Below are 18,035 nucleotides of genomic sequence, written 5' to 3'. Positions count from 1 at the left end.
TAGCCAAAGAACATAAAGGCTTTACAAAAAGAACATGATAATACAGTAAAGAACATGTTCTTTTTTCTAGTTACTCGGGTGAATTTTTTTATTTTTTTTTTAAATGTACATACATTAAAGAACATATTGTATAATATAAAGAACATATATTTCAAACTCAAAGAACATAATAATCAAATTTAAAGAACATATTATGTTCATGTTCTTTATAAATATCTATAATGTTCTTTTTTTCGCCCATGTTCTTTTAAATATACCTAATGTTCTTTCCGGGTGCACCATGCGCATGGTGCACCCGGGTGCACCAACCATACATTATGTATATTTTAATCTCAAAAATAAGGGAGTTTAATTGTGATGGGTAATTTGTTTCAATGGGTTACACGAATGGATGAGGGGCACAAGCGGCCCGCTATGTGGAGCCACAAAGCCCTACAGTAGTCCATTTAGCGCCAATCAATTATTGAATCTACTTCTTTATAGCTCTAGAACATATAATGGCGTAGGGGTGTAACATAATCTGTTGTACGATTGATTTCTCCATATATAATATGAGAGTTAATAAAATCGTCTTTTCAATATATAAGACGAGAGGAAATAAAATTGACTTCTTGATATATAAGACAGGAGGAAATTAAACCAAAGCGAGGGAAAAGATCTTTTATATCACCCATAAGAAGTTGGCATAACTCTATAATCTTTACTTTATTTTATGAGCTTAATAAGTTAATACAAAGTGTAACATCAACTGATAATATGATTACCCTATCAGTTCTCAATGGATAAAGCAGTATTTCCTTCATTTCTTTATAGTTACAACACTTCTCTAAAATGAAAATGTCACTATTGCAACACACAATAAAAGGAAGATTTCTATGGTGAAAATCGTATAATTACCTTTATTTAAATCTCATGGGCCACTTGATTATACTCCTAACAAGAGTAACAACCTCTTAATCTCATTTTAAGTGTATTATATTATGTGCGATCCACTTTTCTTAAATAACGTGATAAAGTGTTTGTTGCAACAATTAAAAAAATGGAGGAAGTATTGTGTAAAAATAGTGTACAAATGTCAAAAGGATCAAAGATTTTTTGTTAATTCTAGCAATAAAAAATCATGGACCGTAGGCTATTTACAAACCCAAAGATTGGCCTTTTATTAGGTGGGCTTTATTGTCCATTTTAAAAACCCACTCTTTTTCGTCTTCTTCAATCTCCCAACAGTTTTCGTTTTTCCACTGTAATAAACCCTAACCAAATCAAATCAAATCAAATCAAACCAAACCCAGAAATCAATTTCTCCATCCTCCATTTTCAAAGCTCAAAAGAAGAAAAATGCGTTCAGTAATCACCAGAATCCCATCAAAATACCTAGTCAAACGCTTCATTCCATCAATTTCTCTCTCAACCCACTCTCTTTCTACATCAACTGAATCCAAACCCCAGAAATTAGATCGAATCGCAAATGAGCTGCTTTCCCTCAATCCCGTTGAACTTCACGATTACTCTATTCTGTTTGGGATGAAGATGGGCCTTAAGAATGCTGGGTTAGCTGGAATTTCAGCTGGGCCAAGCTCATCTGGGTCAGCCCAGCCCAGTGCAGAGGCTGAGACCAAGGAGAAGACGATCTTCGATGTGAAATTGGAGAAGTTTGATGCAGGGGCGAAGTTAAAGGTGATTAAAGAGGTGAGAAGTTTTACAGAATTGGGGTTGAAGGAAGCAAAAGATTTGGTTGAGAAAACACCTGCATTTGTGAAGAAAGGGGTTACTAAGGAAGAAGGTGAAGCTATTATTGAGAAATTGAAGGCGCTTGGTGCTACTGTCGTTTTGGAATGATTTTGATTTTGTAAGTTTTAATCATTGTAGAATTATTATCGTTATTGTTTATTTTATACAGTATGATGATATGAAAATGGTGATTTTTTTTATTGTCATCATAAATTGAGTTGAAGATTGTTACATGTTGCATTGCATAAATAAGCAATTGAAGTTTTATGATTCTTTGTTGGATGTTTTATTTCAATGTGTGAATGCGCATTTCGAACTTTATATGCTCGTTGTTGGATTTCTTATTTCGCCAATTGTTGCCATATTATTTGAAAGTGCTCGTAGTTGTAACTCTTGTAAGACTTGTAACTGAGGAAATGAACTTAGGATTAGCTTATGGAAAAGAATTTGGCTAGCAAATACAAATAACTGAATAAGTTGTAGTAGCATGTTGTTTTGCGTCCTATTTATGGTTGGACTACTGTGTGAGGCTTATTGGAAGTGTGTTGAGAGCAAGCATGGATGCTGGCAAAATGGATGTTAGACGCTCATTTCATCTCGTGTCCTAGACTCCTAGTCCTGATAGACTGATACTGATGATCCCTTGTATGTGAATAAAAGATTGTTCTTTGATGATTATTATATGGACTAAGGGAGCAGTTGAGATGGTCTATCTGGTTGTACTCGTTCAAGGAAAGATATGGTCCAGTTGCATGGTATTAGGGTTGTTTTAAAAAGGTTCGCTTGATAATGTCTTGAATGTTTAGGATGATTTATACTGAGTGTATATTGGAGCAAAGACAGGTGTTAATATTCTGTGCAATATGAAATCCAGCATTTTTGAAGCCAAATCTTCATCCACCTATGTACATTAAGGAATGTGCTGTAGTTCGTACACCTAAAATAATTGACACGTTCATTATTTTTAAATGTTAGCATCAAACCCTCCAACATTGGGAATTTGGGATTATTTTTTGTCATTTGGATTTTGGAGGATGAAGGCTGGGACAAGTTAGTGTGGATTGTTAAAGCTATGTTTCTTGGACTTGTAGATAATAATTGGATATAAATTCAGATTCAAGAGTTTTACTTTAAATAAGTCTCCATTGGTTTTCTTGATGTATTTAAAATGGGTATGCTGCTGTCTTCTGACATGAAATGTACAAAGTATTCGATTACTGCCAGCTCAAACTCTTCTGTTAGGTAATTCAGTACCAACTACCAAGTATATTAACTGAATGCTTACTGAGTTCTCCAGCTTGTTGTTGGAGTTTGGGTACTCTTGAAATGCCATGGAAACACCATGATACAATAGTATTTGCTTGAGTCTGGGAAACACCATGATACAATAGTAACTCAAACATTATTGGTTTGTCAAACTTTATTAGAGAGTCTTGGATTACTTTAATTTTTGAAAGATTTTCCTCTTTCACCTTGCATACACATACCTGGCATGACTTAGTTATTTTAGCTGGTCACATGAATTGGTGCCTTGACGCTTCTTGGAGTAAACGTGTGCTTCCAAAGCCAACTTTGGATGTAGAATTGTTTCTATTAAAGAAGAATCATGGCAAAGTCAAATTGCAAACTACCACTCTTGTAATCCTTTGTGTTCTTTTTTTTTTTTTTTTCTAGGTGTAGGTTGCAAAATTTATAGAAAAGTGCATATCATGATTTATCTATCCCACCCTTGAGTCACGTAATTGGGAATTAGACAATGCTTGTGAGTTTTTAGCCTAATTCCTTTTGTTCTGTAGGAGTTGGGCAAAAATTCCAATAAAGTATTACATCCTGTTAGCAACATAACATTCCCTTATCTATCCCACCCCTGAGTCATATAATTGGGAATTAGTCAATGCTTGTGAGTTTTATGCCTAATTCCTTTTGTTCTGTAGGAGTTGGGCAAAAATTCCAATAAAGTATTACATCCTGTTAGCAACATAACATTCCCTTATAATCTTGTAGGTTGTGATTTTGATTCCTAAGGTACCATCCCCAACCTATGTTACCTGAAATGAGGTAGTCGTGACAACCATGGGTACATCTCCAAGACTCCAAGTATTAAACTTGGCTGGTTTACAAAAAGAGCCCTCATTATAGAGAAGGAAGGAAGTGCCAAGTGTTCATACCTACGAGAATTGTTGAGTTATAGTAACACACCCAAACTTGTGCTGTTAAATGGGTTCACTTGAGGAATTCCCCTTCCCCCTTTTCAGGAGATATATATATTATCGGTGTGCACACTATTGCAGTTGGTTCATACTGCCCTTCATGAACGAACCAAACATATTGAGGTTAGACTGCCATTTCATCAAAGACAAGGTTCTAGAGGGTCTGTTACAGATTTGCTTGTTTCTCATAATTAGTTACTTGAAGTAGGGAATCTACCTTCACAATCCTTCCCCCGCTTTTTATTACTATTGATTCTCAGCTTGGATCGATATCTGGTGTATAAATTAGAATGTTGACTTTTGTATCTTATAAAGTAATAGTTGGGACAACATGTTTAGGATGTTTCCTGTACAAATAAAGATATTCTTCCCCTTTTTGGAGTACTACATTGAAAATTTCATAATGAGAAATTTTTCTGAGCTGAAGATGCCAGTAGTGAAAGTTAGAAGTTCTTTACTATGCATATTATCATAATTTTCAATATAAAGACTTGTTAGAAACCTTATGATTTTTGCTCCCTTTGCTTGCATTGGCAAATGTGTCAATGCTTGTAACTTTTAAAGTTCCTAGAACATAACTCAGTTGGATGGAACTTCATAACCACTCTTTATATAACAGTAGATCAGGCTAGTAAAAAATTCGAATTCTTTTGCTACAGCATGGATACATGTTTTTTCTTCTGTTCGCTCATGATTATGTGTGAGAATAATTAGACAGTGTATTTTAAATGAGTTAGATCCCCTGGTTGTGGGTATAGAGGGTTCCTTGTTCTATAGTCAATAAGTTCATGCACTGCTGGTTCATGTAAGAAAATAATGGTGCTTAAGAGGCCATGTTGTCTGTTTTTGTTAATGCCCTGTTTTTCTGCTAAGAGGTCTTCTTGTCTTTTGCAGTTTTATTCTCACGCTTTATGATACAAGTGTGGACTGATGCATACTTCTGCTGGTCTCTCTTGGCCTCCCATCTTCCCATCCCTTTTTGATTTCTCAAACCATTATTTGCTTTCAATAGATCTGTTCAGATTCAGATGCCAACACTTTGCCAGACAATTTAGTCTTTGGCCACTTTCATGTTCCATAGTAGTCTTTGTGCTGATTATAATAATATCAATCATTGACCTTAGCCCTCCTCTACATGTACCTTTTTCTTATTGATTCTTAGAGTAAACGTTGGATATATGTTGTTGCTTTGTCACAATTCTTGTGTGTGAAACTGTAGAGTTTAGAGACTGGAACTCGGCTTTATGTGCCTACTTATCTCTTATAAAGCTAAGCTGTACATCGATCAAACTCTCACCCGAGATTACAAAACTTGCACACAGCTTCGTGCAGTTGTCGAGCAGGAAGTTTTTTTACAGAAGTCATTACTGTTGCTTCTTTTCTTCCAAAATACTCTTTCTAATTATTTGAATTGGAAGCATGAAACATTCCTTGATACTGAATACGTTGTTGATTGGCTATGAGTTCGAAGTCTATAGTTAGAGATGTGTCTAGCATATGTCATTTTCAGAATAAGAGATGTTGGATGAGAGCATATAACATTTCCTTTGCATATAAAAGAGCTTTATATTTTGGACACGGCAAAATGGGATCCACATTCGACAGTTCCACACTGACACTTCGCACGAGTTGGAAACTTCATAGATGATAGCTATTGCTGACCCTGATAATCTCATAAAACATATATACGGAGTCTGGAAAAGGCCTTTTTAGTGGCTTTTTCAGCGAATTAGAGATGTTTAGTCAATTTTGTACCAATGTGTTCATGCTGATTGTTAATACCGTAGTAGTTGGTACCACCCATGCGTTATTAATCTCTGTCTTTTGACCGTTATCTTCTCCTTATTTGACTCACCTGTACCTTCAAGCCGTCAACCTCAACATTCTATTACTCAATCTTATTTCGGTTAGTTATTTTCGTATTTGATCGATATTTTTGAAGTCCTTTGTTTAATATTTGAATGGGCTAAAATATTTCCATCTCTCGTAACATACGAAATGGCAGAGTACTTCGTATCATTTTCGATACACCCGAATATCCGATTGCATGATTTGTAACAATTCTTGTATAAGTTTAATTTTAACTTCACTAAAAAACCTTTGACAAGTCTAAATGCAAAGGATGAGACCTCTTTAAAGGGGTGTTCTTGTACGAAGAAGTAGGTGTCAAGCAAAACATCCACTAACATAAAATTATACAGTAAAAAACATCTGCACGAATGCGGAATGAGTGAATCAACTTTGTTGGGCAGCTAATAAATGGTACAGTAGCAATTTTAGTCACCAAAAGCGAATGTACCTAGAAATAGGTAGTCCATGTCTCAATTGTATGAATGAGATCATCCCACAATTATTGTACTACTTAATTACCCATTATAATAATCAAAATGATAGATTGAGGGGGCCTGATAAATATTTGATCCCAAGTAAAGTGGTTCCATATACCACTTCAACGCCATATAATATATATTTGGATGATCAACATGCAAGGAAGTCGTTCCAACTTAATTGTAAATCTCTTGTTAAAAGCCTTAAAAAGGCATTAATGACCAAGAGATATCTTCCATTTGGAGCATAACCCAATTCTAATCTAAATTAATTAGTTTTTATATGCATTAGCTGAGAATATGAGATTATCATTTAACCAACATAGAAAAAGAAGTGGGCCCAAAAACCAAACATCACTCAATGGGCCACAATGGCTAATGGACAAGACCTATAATTATAAATTACTAATATACGATCTTAATTTTGTTTGCCAAAGCAAAGGATTCTTGTGTCGGCCAGCTAATTACTCATTTTAGTATTTAACTCTAAAACCTTTCTCATTTCCTCCTTTCATTTTCATCCTACAACACTTTCATACACATTTTTCTCACCCCAAAAAAAAAATGGGAAATTGCGCGTGTGCAATCAAAGATTACTACACCAACACCACCACCTCAACACCAGTTTATCACCACCGTCGACAACGTCGTCTCGAGGCCGAAGCCACGAAGACAACAGAGCAAAAAACTATGATTAAGGTTGTTACAACAACAGGTGGAATCATGGAATTGTATTCACCAATTACAGTTGAACAAATAACCTCAGAGTTTCCAAACCACGGAATATTCCTTAACCCGAACCCTGCCTCCAACCCTCCTATGTTACACAATGACAACCTCTGCCCCGGTCAACTTTACTACCTCCTCCCTCTTAACCTCCCCTCCTCTGTCCCGACAGAGACCGACACAAGTAACTATAACATATCGACACCGTACAGAATGTCCGTCGATACGACGGGTACAAGAGTAGTGTACAAGAATCAACCAGACACGGATGTTGTCCCAAGGAATGATAACGGTTCCGGTGTTTGGAAGGTAAGGTTGGTTATAAACCCGGAGCATTTGTCTGAGATTTTGTCACAGGATAATAAAACTCAGCAATTGATCGAAAGTGTTAGGACCGTTGCTAAGTGTGGCAGTGGGAATGCAACCAATGGTGGTGCTAAAACGTCGTCGTCACTGTCGTTGTCGTCGTCTGCCGGGAGTTCAAGCACCCCTAATAATTCCGATCAGTGTAGTGTGTCTAGTTGAATTTTATACATGACATGATCTCTAATTTTAATTGTTTCATACTATTATGTAAGACGTCTGTCGATGTCAAATGGTTAGATGTTAGGAAAATTAATACATACAACATTACTACTATTAATTTTGTAGTAATTATTATTTAATTTGATTTATGGATTTACATGTACTTTTAAAAAGGATTTTTTTATACAATTGAAAGCGTAGAAGAATCATGGCGAGTTCTTATGATATTGATATTGTATTTTGTATAGGTATGTGACAATTAAATTCAAAAGAGAAAAATTAATGTGTCGTTATTTATAGTGGTTTATTTATATATTATAGGGTTATTTTATATGGATTGCTAATGTAAAATCTGATAAATTGATAATGATGTCTCATTAGATGGTAGATGAAACTTTAAAATGTATGTAAAATTCTAATACTTACCTCAAAATAATAGGTATTCTAGTGTTTGGGTTCCATATAGTTTTAACCTTTATATGCTCAATATGTAAAAATTTAATTTTTTTTTAATATAATTTTGTCATTTTAGTTGACAAATTTGAGTATGTGGATACCATGGAGTATAAAAGTAAAAAGAACTACTAGCATTATTGAAAATCAAGGGGATTAGGGGACAAATATAAAAAAGCAAATTGTATTATCAGAAAAGATAGTACTATGTATGTGATGATTGTGATCAGTAAAAAGATTGCAATAATTAAAATTACCTAAAGTGCACGATCACAATCAATATTGTTTTATACATTTAATCCAAGATTACACAACTATGGGGATAATATTCTTTCTGTTTTTATGTGGATATATTACCTCAATTATATTATAATGAAATAAATAATAATCAACAAGATCCTCTGTATATAATAATCCAATTTCAATTTAATCCAACATATATGAATTTGGGAAATTTTAATTGTAGCAAAATAAAATAAATAATAATCAACAAGATCCTATGTATATAATAATCCAATTTCAATTTAATCCTACGTATATGAATTTGTGAAATTTTAATTGTATGCTACGAGTAACAATTTTTAGTTTTTAACATTGGTTATTCAATTATCTGTTATCGTACAGAGTTTTGTATCCTTACAAAAATGAATTTAGGGCCCAATTAACAAAATTAATAAACAAATTATCACATATTAAGGGGTTGTCGTGTAGTCTTTTAAAACATATACACAATACATTAAATTGGTAATTTGTGTCGTGCATAGGATATAAGAATCTTTACAAAATACCTGTAATAGGAAAGAAATTTAGATACATAAATTAAGAAAGAGTCGTCTACCGAAAAAAAAAAGACTACTCTACACAAAATTATGGATCATTCCTACGTCTTGAGCTCATAACTAATGTCAAGTCAAGCTTCAAAAGTGAAACAAATTTCAATGTCATAATTAATTATGATTGATTGTTAGGTTTATCATCATGAACTAAACCCTTTTCAAAATCTTTTATTAGTAACACTTTAGAAGTTAATTAATTGGGATGGAGCTAATTATACTAATCAACTGCATATCTACTCAGTAAAATTTAATGGTAATGATTCTAAAGAGTCAATTGTTAGAAATTACAAACAAAATGATCAACCCAATTAGCAAGTACTATTTCTTGTATACTTGTTCATAGTTAGAGATAAAGCTAAATACAAACTTAAATTAATTTTTTTTTGTTTTTTTTTTTTTGAAGGGGACTTAAATTAAATTAAATTGCTTTTAATTAGTTTTGCTGTCATACATATATTCCACTAAACTAGATAAAATTAGTATAAGATCCTTATCCCTATACGGGTTGTAGGGGTTAGTTAATCAATTAGGGGCCGTTTGGTTCGTCTAGGGGAATCGGAATGGAATGAACAAAGGGAATGTAGGAGAATGGAATGAAACCCTTTCCAACTAGTATGTTGTTTGTTTTCAAAAAACATAGGGAATCACCACCACCACCGCACAACCCCCTTTCTTCACTTTTCCAGCCACCACGAGCCACCCCACCGCCCAGCCACAACCTCGACGGGAATCTTCATCCCTCGGCGCACCTCCCCCTCCCCTCGCCGTCCCTCCCCTCCCCGGAAAATCGTCCACCACCCACGCAAAAATCCCGGAAAATTGTCCACCACCCACGCAACAACCCTAGAAACACTATCCCTCCCCCGAAAAACGTCGGCCGACCTTCCCCATATCCTCAAAACCCTAGCGGGCTAGTCGGCCGGCGTTTTTCGGAGGAGGGATAGTGTTTCTAGGTTGTTGCGTGGGTGGTGGACGATTTTCCGGGGAGAGGAGGTATTTTTGAGGGGAGAGGTGGGGGAGGTGCACGGTCTCCGGCGAGATGTGGGGGGAAGCGCGGCGAGCTCTGGCGATGAGACTGGGTCAGCAGCGAGGTGGTTGGGCAACTTCCGGCAAGTAGACGGTGGTGGGTATGGTGGCTAGGGAATGGGAAAGTCTAGGGGGGTGGGGAATCAATGTAGACTAAAAATGGGTGAACTCAAAAATAAAAATGGGTAAAGGGAATAAAAAAAGTGACAAACAAACAACAACAAAGGGAATGATATCAGTTCATTCCGATTCCCTTTGATTATTAACCCCAACCAAACGGCCTCTTAGTGTTACTATGTATAAGGGTTATTTCGTTAGTGTTATAGGAGTTATTTTGGTATTATAATAGGGTGTACTCATAAAAATTACCTTTTCTTTTAAAAGCACCTACATGGTGTAGCCAGCCGGCAGCCACACACAAGACGCATTGTTAATTTTGTGAAGTACTCCCTCCGTTTTTAAATACTTGGTCCACTTTCCTTTTCCGGCCGTTTTTAAATACTTGCTCCATTTCATTTTATGGAAAACTTTTACAATATTTAATTCATTTCTCACAATTAGTGGACCCAACACAATAGTCTCTCTCCTTCTATTCCTCCACTACTTTTGCTTTTTACAATTTTTTATTTTCTCAACTACCCCACTACCTCCATATTTTATCATTTTTTAAAGATAATTCATATAATGTACATTATTGACATTAATCACATTATTAATATTCCCGTGCAGCTCCAATTTCATCAGAAAAATAAATCCGAAAAATTAAATTACAGTAATACGGAAGTGAGTAGTGAATATCGACTATCGAGTTCTATGAAGAAATAATCAGATATTCAAAATTAATCAATTGGTTTCGAAGAACCAATTATACTTCTCTCTGTCAATCACCATTCGCATTAGCGAGGAATTATGAAATTAGGGTTTATGGATTTCGATTATTATTAACTTGCTTCACATGGAATACAAATGTAGGAAAAATTCAAAGCTTTGGGCATTGTTATGGAGAGAGAAAATGTAGATATCTATAGAAACAAGGAGAGAACAACGAAGAGGAAAGAGGTGAACAATTTTCATCAAAGATTACTTTTTTTTTTTTTTTTTTTTAATTTGGATTTTTTTTGTGATAATTTTCTTACAGATTTTTGGTGGGTGTTGTATAAATTTGTAGATTTTAGAGAAGAAGAGAATTGTAAATGGGTTGATCAAAGCAGCTTCTTTCCTGAAAGACCCTCTTGCTTCTTTTCCTGAATTCCTCCATTATAATCAACAAGGTGACCATTCATCTCTCCATATTTTGTTCTAATAATTTAATCAAATTGTTTGAATAAGTTTAGTAATAAAATGTAGATGAAATTTAAGGATTACTGAAAGAATTAATTTGCTGTTTGTTATTGATTGCTGAACATTGTAGTTGAATTGCATGAAGACAATACAAGAGGTGGAAATTGACTAGAATATACTTGGTATATTTTTGATAGCTTAGATAGTTTTGAGATGCATTTTAATTGAATAACTCAATGTGTTAGTGAATACTAGAAGGCTAGAAGCAATAGGATGTATGGATGATTTTAAATACCAAATCGAGTGAACTTCATGTGTTGATCTTGTAGTTACTTGGCTTGGAGTTATGCATTCGCTCACGAATAATATTGGTTTGATCCAGGAGGGGATGTATCAAATTTTAGATAGTATATAATATAATGTTTGAATATTGATGAAGTTGGATTGGTGTTGGTTACACTGGATGCTAGTATTTTCCAAGGGTATAATTTCGAGGGATTCTTAATGAGATGGATATTGTTTCAGCTTTGGAGTTATAAAAAGATTACTGTATTTGTGATTCTTATGAATGTGGATGTATTAGGGTTTTCCATGGGGCTTAAGACCCTAGACTAGCTATTATTACAGAGGTTTTGTAGTGAGTGTAGTTTGGATAGTGAGGGTAGAAACTTACTGAAATATATAACTTTCAGAACAAGAACAGGAGTTTTCTGTTTTCAAATTGCAAATGACCTGAAAACTGTTACCTAATAATAACTACAGAAAGTGAGGCATTGTTTGAACTTCAGGATTTGTTTAACTCTGGTATAAATTGAGGCAATTTCTTCTACCTTTCTGCCGCTGAAATTTGTGTTTCTTAGTGAAGGGAATGATTGAATGAGGGTTCATCACATTACTGCTTGCTATGTAGTATTGCTGTGAATCAACAATCAAAACCCCATTCCATGCCTGATTCTATATCCAAAAATCTGTCCTTTATATGGAATTTACGATAAAAAAAACTTCAGCTATGCTTGTGCTGTGTTACGGCATGACTTATCCTCCAAACAATAGAGATTAAGGTTTGAGGAGTGAGGACTAATTGTAGGAGTTTATTTATTTATTTTTGTGGTGATTCACTAAGATGGATTTTTGGATGAATTAGTGGATGAATTTTTGTATTAGACATCAATCTTGCTAACATAAAAGGATCCTGGATATGCAAATCTGACTTTTCATCCATGGAATGAATGGGTTGGTTAGGTATTACAGTCCTGCATAACCCTTTGTTTTTCTGTAGGTAGCCTGCATGATCTCTGTTTTTCTGCTTTATTTATGGTTTCTGATTTTGTTAATTTAGTGATATGAATGCTAGAGTAACACTCATTTCGCTTGGAAGAAATAGCTTTTTATGTGTTGGGCTGTTTACATAATTAAGTAAAATATTTCTGCACAATGGAGCAATTAATTAAGCACATTGTTTAAAGATACTTAAGATGTACTTCGTAAGCTGAGGGTGACTAGAGCTTATGAAAAAAATGCACGTCATAACACCAAAAAAAATTCACATCGTGAGTTGTCCCTCTTTGGAGAAGAGAAGAGATAATAATAACTGACTTATAAGCTCGAGTAATTACGATTGCCTATTTTTTTGGGGTAGCTCCTCTTATGCTTAAAAGTGGATAGCTCTACTTCTCCTTGATGGGTGCGGCCCAGGCCCATTTAAATAAGTCAACAAGGGGAGATAGAGAAGTTAAATAAAATCATCATCTTTTTTTCGGATAACACACATCAAAGTTGGAAAAATCATACTTGCTACAACTGCAATGTTTAAATTGTATATCCTAACACATCAGCACATTTATGGTTTTGATGTCTATGTTTGGTAGAATAATTATTTTTGAGAGGTTCCAGAGCGTAGTCTTGTTAAAATGAGATCATTGTCTGTTTATTAGTGCTGTTGAACAATTCATGTGAAATCTATATATACTGAAGAATTAGATGTTTCTTGGAAGTAGATTTTGAGATTAGCTTTAGATTATTATGGAGCAAATTGTCAACTTTACTTTTGATTCTCATCGGTGTCTTCATATCTATATCTATAAGGTCTCTGTTTATGCTTGGAGGGAGCACGTGGGACCAAGTTATCTCGATCCTTGAAGCAGTATGCTCAGAAATTGGTAAAGGTAATCACCATAATATATCTATGGCACTTCTTTTCTGCTTACTGTGTTGCAGTGTCTTGTATTTATTTCGGCATTACATAATCACATGATATAAGGTGTAGACTCCTTTTGCTTTCTTATGTTATCCCCTCATTTTGCTTGTTAGGAAAATAAATAATCCTGCTAGATTTCAGCCATGACCTTATATTAACACTCAAGTGTGCCTTCGTATTACCTATTCATGTCATATTAAAGACATTATGTGAATAAATGACAAGGAAGTAGGCTAAAGCTGCACTATAAATGTTACTATTCTGTACAGAATATTGTGCACAAAATATGATTTTTTTTTAAAACTTTTATGCAGCAAAACATGGAGCAATATTATGGAACTGAATGGGCCAAAGAAGAAAAGGTGAAATGTAGAGAAATGGTTGCTCCAGAGGCACGTTACATTTTTGTTTATGAAGTTCCAACTGTGCTTAGCAATACTAAGAAGAGATTGATGCCTACAAATGAGCACAAGGGTGATGTTGTTGGATTTGTGCACTATCGTTTTATAATGGAGGAGGAGCTTCCAGTTCTCTATGTATATGAGTTGCAACTTGAGCAACGCATACAAGGCAAAGGACTTGGGAAGCTATTGATGCAACTTCTAGAGCTTATTGCTCATAAGGTGGTTTATTTACTTCCAAGTTCCATCTTCTATTTCTGACTGTTAATTTAATTATAATATTATGAGAATAACGAATATGAAGTACTACGTAAATATTAAACTTTAAATATCAAAGGAAGTATGCATATACTAGCTCAAGCAGCTAAAAGTGCGAGTCTATTTGCTGCCCTGTGCACAATGGTGTAGGAAGTAAGAATTTGAAATGACATACGAAGTATATCTCAATAAACTTAAGGTTTTGTGAAGCTTACTTACATATGTACTTGAGTGATTTATGCACTTTTCTGGGTTTCCAGATCTTGAACTATACTGTTTTGGGGTTTCTGCTGAATGTTGGATGGTTTTGTCTATATATTTAACGAATCCAGTATGATCTATTGGGTAATTAATCATGTAATATTGGTTTGCTAAGATAACCTTTCATCTATCTTTTTCACTTGTGCAGAATTGTATGGCTGCTTTAATGCTTACAGTTCAAAAGGCAAACTTGTCAGCTATGTTTTTCTACACTAGTAAACTAGGGTAAGTTTTGTACGCTGATTGTTTGGTATGTTTGACAGTTTATGTAAATGTGATTAATGTTTAATGACCCCAAATAACCTGTCAACCTGTGATTTTTTTTTACAACAGATTGTATCTTAGTGACCTCCACCAACATAATATTATATCTATATTACTAGAAATGCTGAGGCTAATTACTGTAAAAAGGAGTTAATGCAAGACGGGTTTAATTGTTTATTTAATTTTCTAAGCTTATATAAAGGAAATTCTCTAGTAACAGGATTTCAAGTTTGCAACTGTGGATTTAAAAAAAAATGGCTATAGGTCCTGTTCCTTGGCAAAAATCGGCAAAAATATAATTTAATTGCCTTTCCTATTTTTTTCCCGGACCTGCCAATAAGAAAGATGTTCACTTCATATAATATCTGATATATGTATTTGGTAACAGGGGAAGGGGTCAGATTTATCTTGATGGAAGAAAGAGTATATTTGTTATCGAATTCCTAATAGAATATATAAAGACAAAAAATTCTCTCACCTGACCACACACCAATCTTTACTTGGTTTGAGAATAATTTTGTCACTTTGCCACATGTTAGTTTTATACTTATATACAGTTTATCTTTACTCAATGAACAATTAATGAAAAACCACAGGAAGCTATACTAAAAGTTATTCATTAATTTTGGGAAATTTAAATTGTAAGAAGTTATAATTGCTGGAAAGTCAGGCTTCTCACAATATTTTGGAAATTGCTTATCTGACTGGCTAATGCCTCAAGACAAGTGGAGCTTCCTGTGGTCAGTCAAACAGTTTTTAGGCTTTTTTTTATGGAAGTGTAACATCTAGCGGCCCTTTGGTGAAAAAATTGAAACTTAGAAACAAGGAGCATGTTGAGCTAGATATCTGCTGGAGTGCTGGTGCAAGCCAACAAAGAGTATATATATTTTTTTATTGTGAGATTTTTGTTCCTTAAAATGTGTATTCCACGTCTTGATTTTCTTACAAATTATCATTGCAGGTATTGTATATCACGTATTTCCCCATCAAGAGTTGATCCAGTGGTATGGCTACTGATTTTTCGCCTAACTCCTGTAAATCTATTACAAGAATTATGGTTTCAAAAAAAAAAAAATCTATTACAAGAGTTAGCTGTTTAATTAATCCTGGTTAAGACTTAAAGCTAGTACCTCCTTACTATGTTTTTTGCAGGTAGGATTGGGAAAGAGTTATGAGATCCTTTGTAAAGCATTTGATCAGGAAGCTAAAAACAAATTGGAGGTATTTTTAGTACCAAACTGAATTCTTTCTTGTTAGCATGTCATTAAGCAACCACCTTCCTACAGGCTACCAAACTCCAATTACAAGAGTAAAAAACTGATTGATCTTGTTGACGTATTTTCATAGGGGCGTGTGTTTCTATAGTGTCTCTTTTTGTTGCTTGTCTCTTTCTTCTTTACTGTGACTTTTAACCTACACTTTTTGTTAATTTCATGCATGACCATGCTGCATAGAGCATTATATTGTAGTTTTAGGCTTCTGGAAGCTTTCAGTGACAAGTAGTTGGAGTTGAAATAATCAGCTCAAGACTGTTTAAAGATTTGATAACACTATAATAGTTGCCTCCAGTGCAAGTAAACATGTTTGATCTGACTTGTAAAATCTTACTGATAAGCTTTTAGTGTATTGGTGTTGCCCGAGTAGCAGTCGGTGCCAACCCAAAATCTGATATGGCATGTAACCTTGCTATCCCTAAACATAATTCTGCCTTTGTTAATCTTGTCATTTTGTCCATATGTCTTAAATTTTTTATCTGTATACCTGATGGATTAAGATTTAAGTGGATTTTCATGATTTTGACCTTCTTTTACTTGTCATTTGGACATTTGGTGGTGGGGAAAGTTCCTTTACTTGAGTGGAGTAAATAGGACCCTTGTATGTTTGTCGGAAAATTTCTTTTGTATGGGACTACGGGTTGGTTCTATTATCCCATACTCCAGCTTCCCAATTGTACACAGCCTTGTTGGCTGTAAAGCTCAAAATATTCAACCTTAATGAGACAGTGACATTGGTAAAATAAAAAAAAAGACTGTAAAGTGTTTAAAGTATGGTTAGCATGGTATCAAATTATCGATTCTTACCCACTATCGCAAAGAACTTCTAGATGTACACCTCGACGATCTTGTAGAGTTGCTACATTTAGCCACAGGCTGATTATCTTTGGCTAGACAAACAGGCTTGCCTCAGTATAAACGCTAAACTGTCTGGTAATTTATGCCCCATCTATTCTGATTTTTTTTTGGGCCCGGGGGGGGGGGGGGGGGGGGAGGAGATGTGGTCTGATCAATTATAATTGTCGTACAGAGTATTATTCAATATCCCTTTAGCTTGCTCTAAGAAACTCAGTAGCATTGACTGCATGCAATGCATCTTTTAAGTATTGAACTTACGCTTCTTTTGAGTATTTGAACGAAATAACTGACCAACTGACTACAGGACCCTCAGTGTACTTCCCACATTTTAGTATTTCACCTATTTGAACCTTATACAGTTTCTTTTTGGTAAAAATAGCTGTTTTTTTTTTCCTAATGTGTCATTTGTAGATGTTGATCATGTTTAGGTTTCTTTATATCTCTCTTTGAGCTCATCAATGATATCTAGCCTTCTGGTGCAGTAATCTGATATGGATACTTGATATTTCTTAGCAAGAGAGGCGGCAGTGACACTTGCTAGCAAGCAAGTGCACGGGGTAGTCATAAACTTGAATTGAAGGTTTGAAGCTTCAGATGTTGAGCCACTTGTTCCAATGAATCGAGTAATTATTGTTATTGGGGATCATACTCGATTACTCGGTTTTGAATGATCGTACAAAAAGGGATAGTAGTCATTCCTATACTTATGCTGTATATCCTTTATAACCTGTTATAATCATATTGATTTCTCTGTAGTCTATTGCTGCACAGGTAATTAAGGTTAATGTCATTTTCAAATTATAATTAGTGATAATGGAATTATGAATTATGTGTTCTCATGCTATTGGATACAACGTTGTTTGAAGGTACGTGGCGTATACTGTTTTGGTTATGGTATTAACAAGGCTTGTTGTGTTTGAAGATTTTTTTTTGAAATTTTTGGAGTCTAAAAGTAATAATATACCCTTTTTATTTTAAAAATAGGTAGTATTTGATGGTTTATTTTTCAAAAGTGGTTTATTAAAATTTCATAACCATCATTTGCTATATTCTTTACATACGGAATATTTACTATGCTATCATATTGTTCTTGTCATGTAAAAATAAGTTTAAAGAAAAATAAGTTTCGATAAGGATTTAAAAGTTTAATTCCGAGTACATAAATAAATTAATAAAGATTAGATAGTGTAAGAAAATTCGTATCAGACAAATGTATGGAGTACAAACAAGAAGAAACTTGGAGCTTGAAATTTGAAAGTGACTACCTAATGACCTACACAGTATTGTTAAGGATGGAGGAAGCAGTATATTAGTGATTAATTACAATTTGAAGATTAATGACGAGGGCCCACGTCAAATATATAGAATCTTGAATTTGTTTATAGCTACAGATTTTGTTGTTGAATG

General features: G+C 34.5%; 2 protein-coding genes across 4 annotated transcripts; both read left to right on the top strand.

Annotated features, from left to right (window-relative positions):
* The first annotated feature begins 1,232 nt into the window (after positions 1–1,232).
* Positions 1,233–5,009, top strand: LOC145638651 (uncharacterized). Of its 2 annotated transcripts, none has more exons than XM_081689642.1 (2): positions 1,233–1,849; positions 4,836–5,009. In XM_081689642.1, exon 1 carries the CDS (start codon positions 1,339–1,341, stop codon positions 1,837–1,839), a length of 501 nt encoding a protein of 166 aa, XP_081545768.1. In that variant the 5' UTR covers positions 1,233–1,338; the 3' UTR covers positions 1,840–1,849; positions 4,836–5,009. The 2 variants fall into 2 exon arrangements, with proteins under 2 accessions (XP_081545768.1, XP_081545769.1); XM_081689643.1 differs by lacking the exon at positions 4,836–5,009 and adding an exon at positions 3,736–3,868.
* A 5,573-nt stretch (positions 5,010–10,582) lies between these two features.
* Positions 10,583–17,497, top strand: LOC145638650 (uncharacterized). 2 transcript variants are annotated; one of them, XM_081689639.1, is made up of 8 exons: positions 10,583–10,893; positions 11,003–11,105; positions 13,201–13,280; positions 13,627–13,935; positions 14,381–14,457; positions 15,458–15,500; positions 15,649–15,717; positions 17,142–17,497. In XM_081689639.1, exons 1-8 carry the CDS (start codon positions 10,834–10,836, stop codon positions 17,157–17,159), a joined length of 759 nt encoding a protein of 252 aa, XP_081545765.1. In that variant the 5' UTR covers positions 10,583–10,833; the 3' UTR covers positions 17,160–17,497. The 2 variants fall into 2 exon arrangements, with proteins under 2 accessions (XP_081545765.1, XP_081545766.1); XM_081689640.1 differs by having other exon boundaries at positions 10,585–10,893; positions 17,111–17,497.
* Positions 17,498–18,035: the final 538 nt, after the last annotated feature.

The sequence above is a fragment of the Chenopodium album genome, chromosome 7 (assembly GCF_948465745.1).
Source record: "Chenopodium album chromosome 7, dcCheAlbu1.1, whole genome shotgun sequence".
NCBI lineage: Eukaryota > Viridiplantae > Streptophyta > Magnoliopsida > Caryophyllales > Amaranthaceae > Chenopodium > Chenopodium album.
The sequence above is the reverse complement of the archived record's forward strand: the minus strand, read 5'-3'. Positions and strand labels throughout refer to the sequence as shown.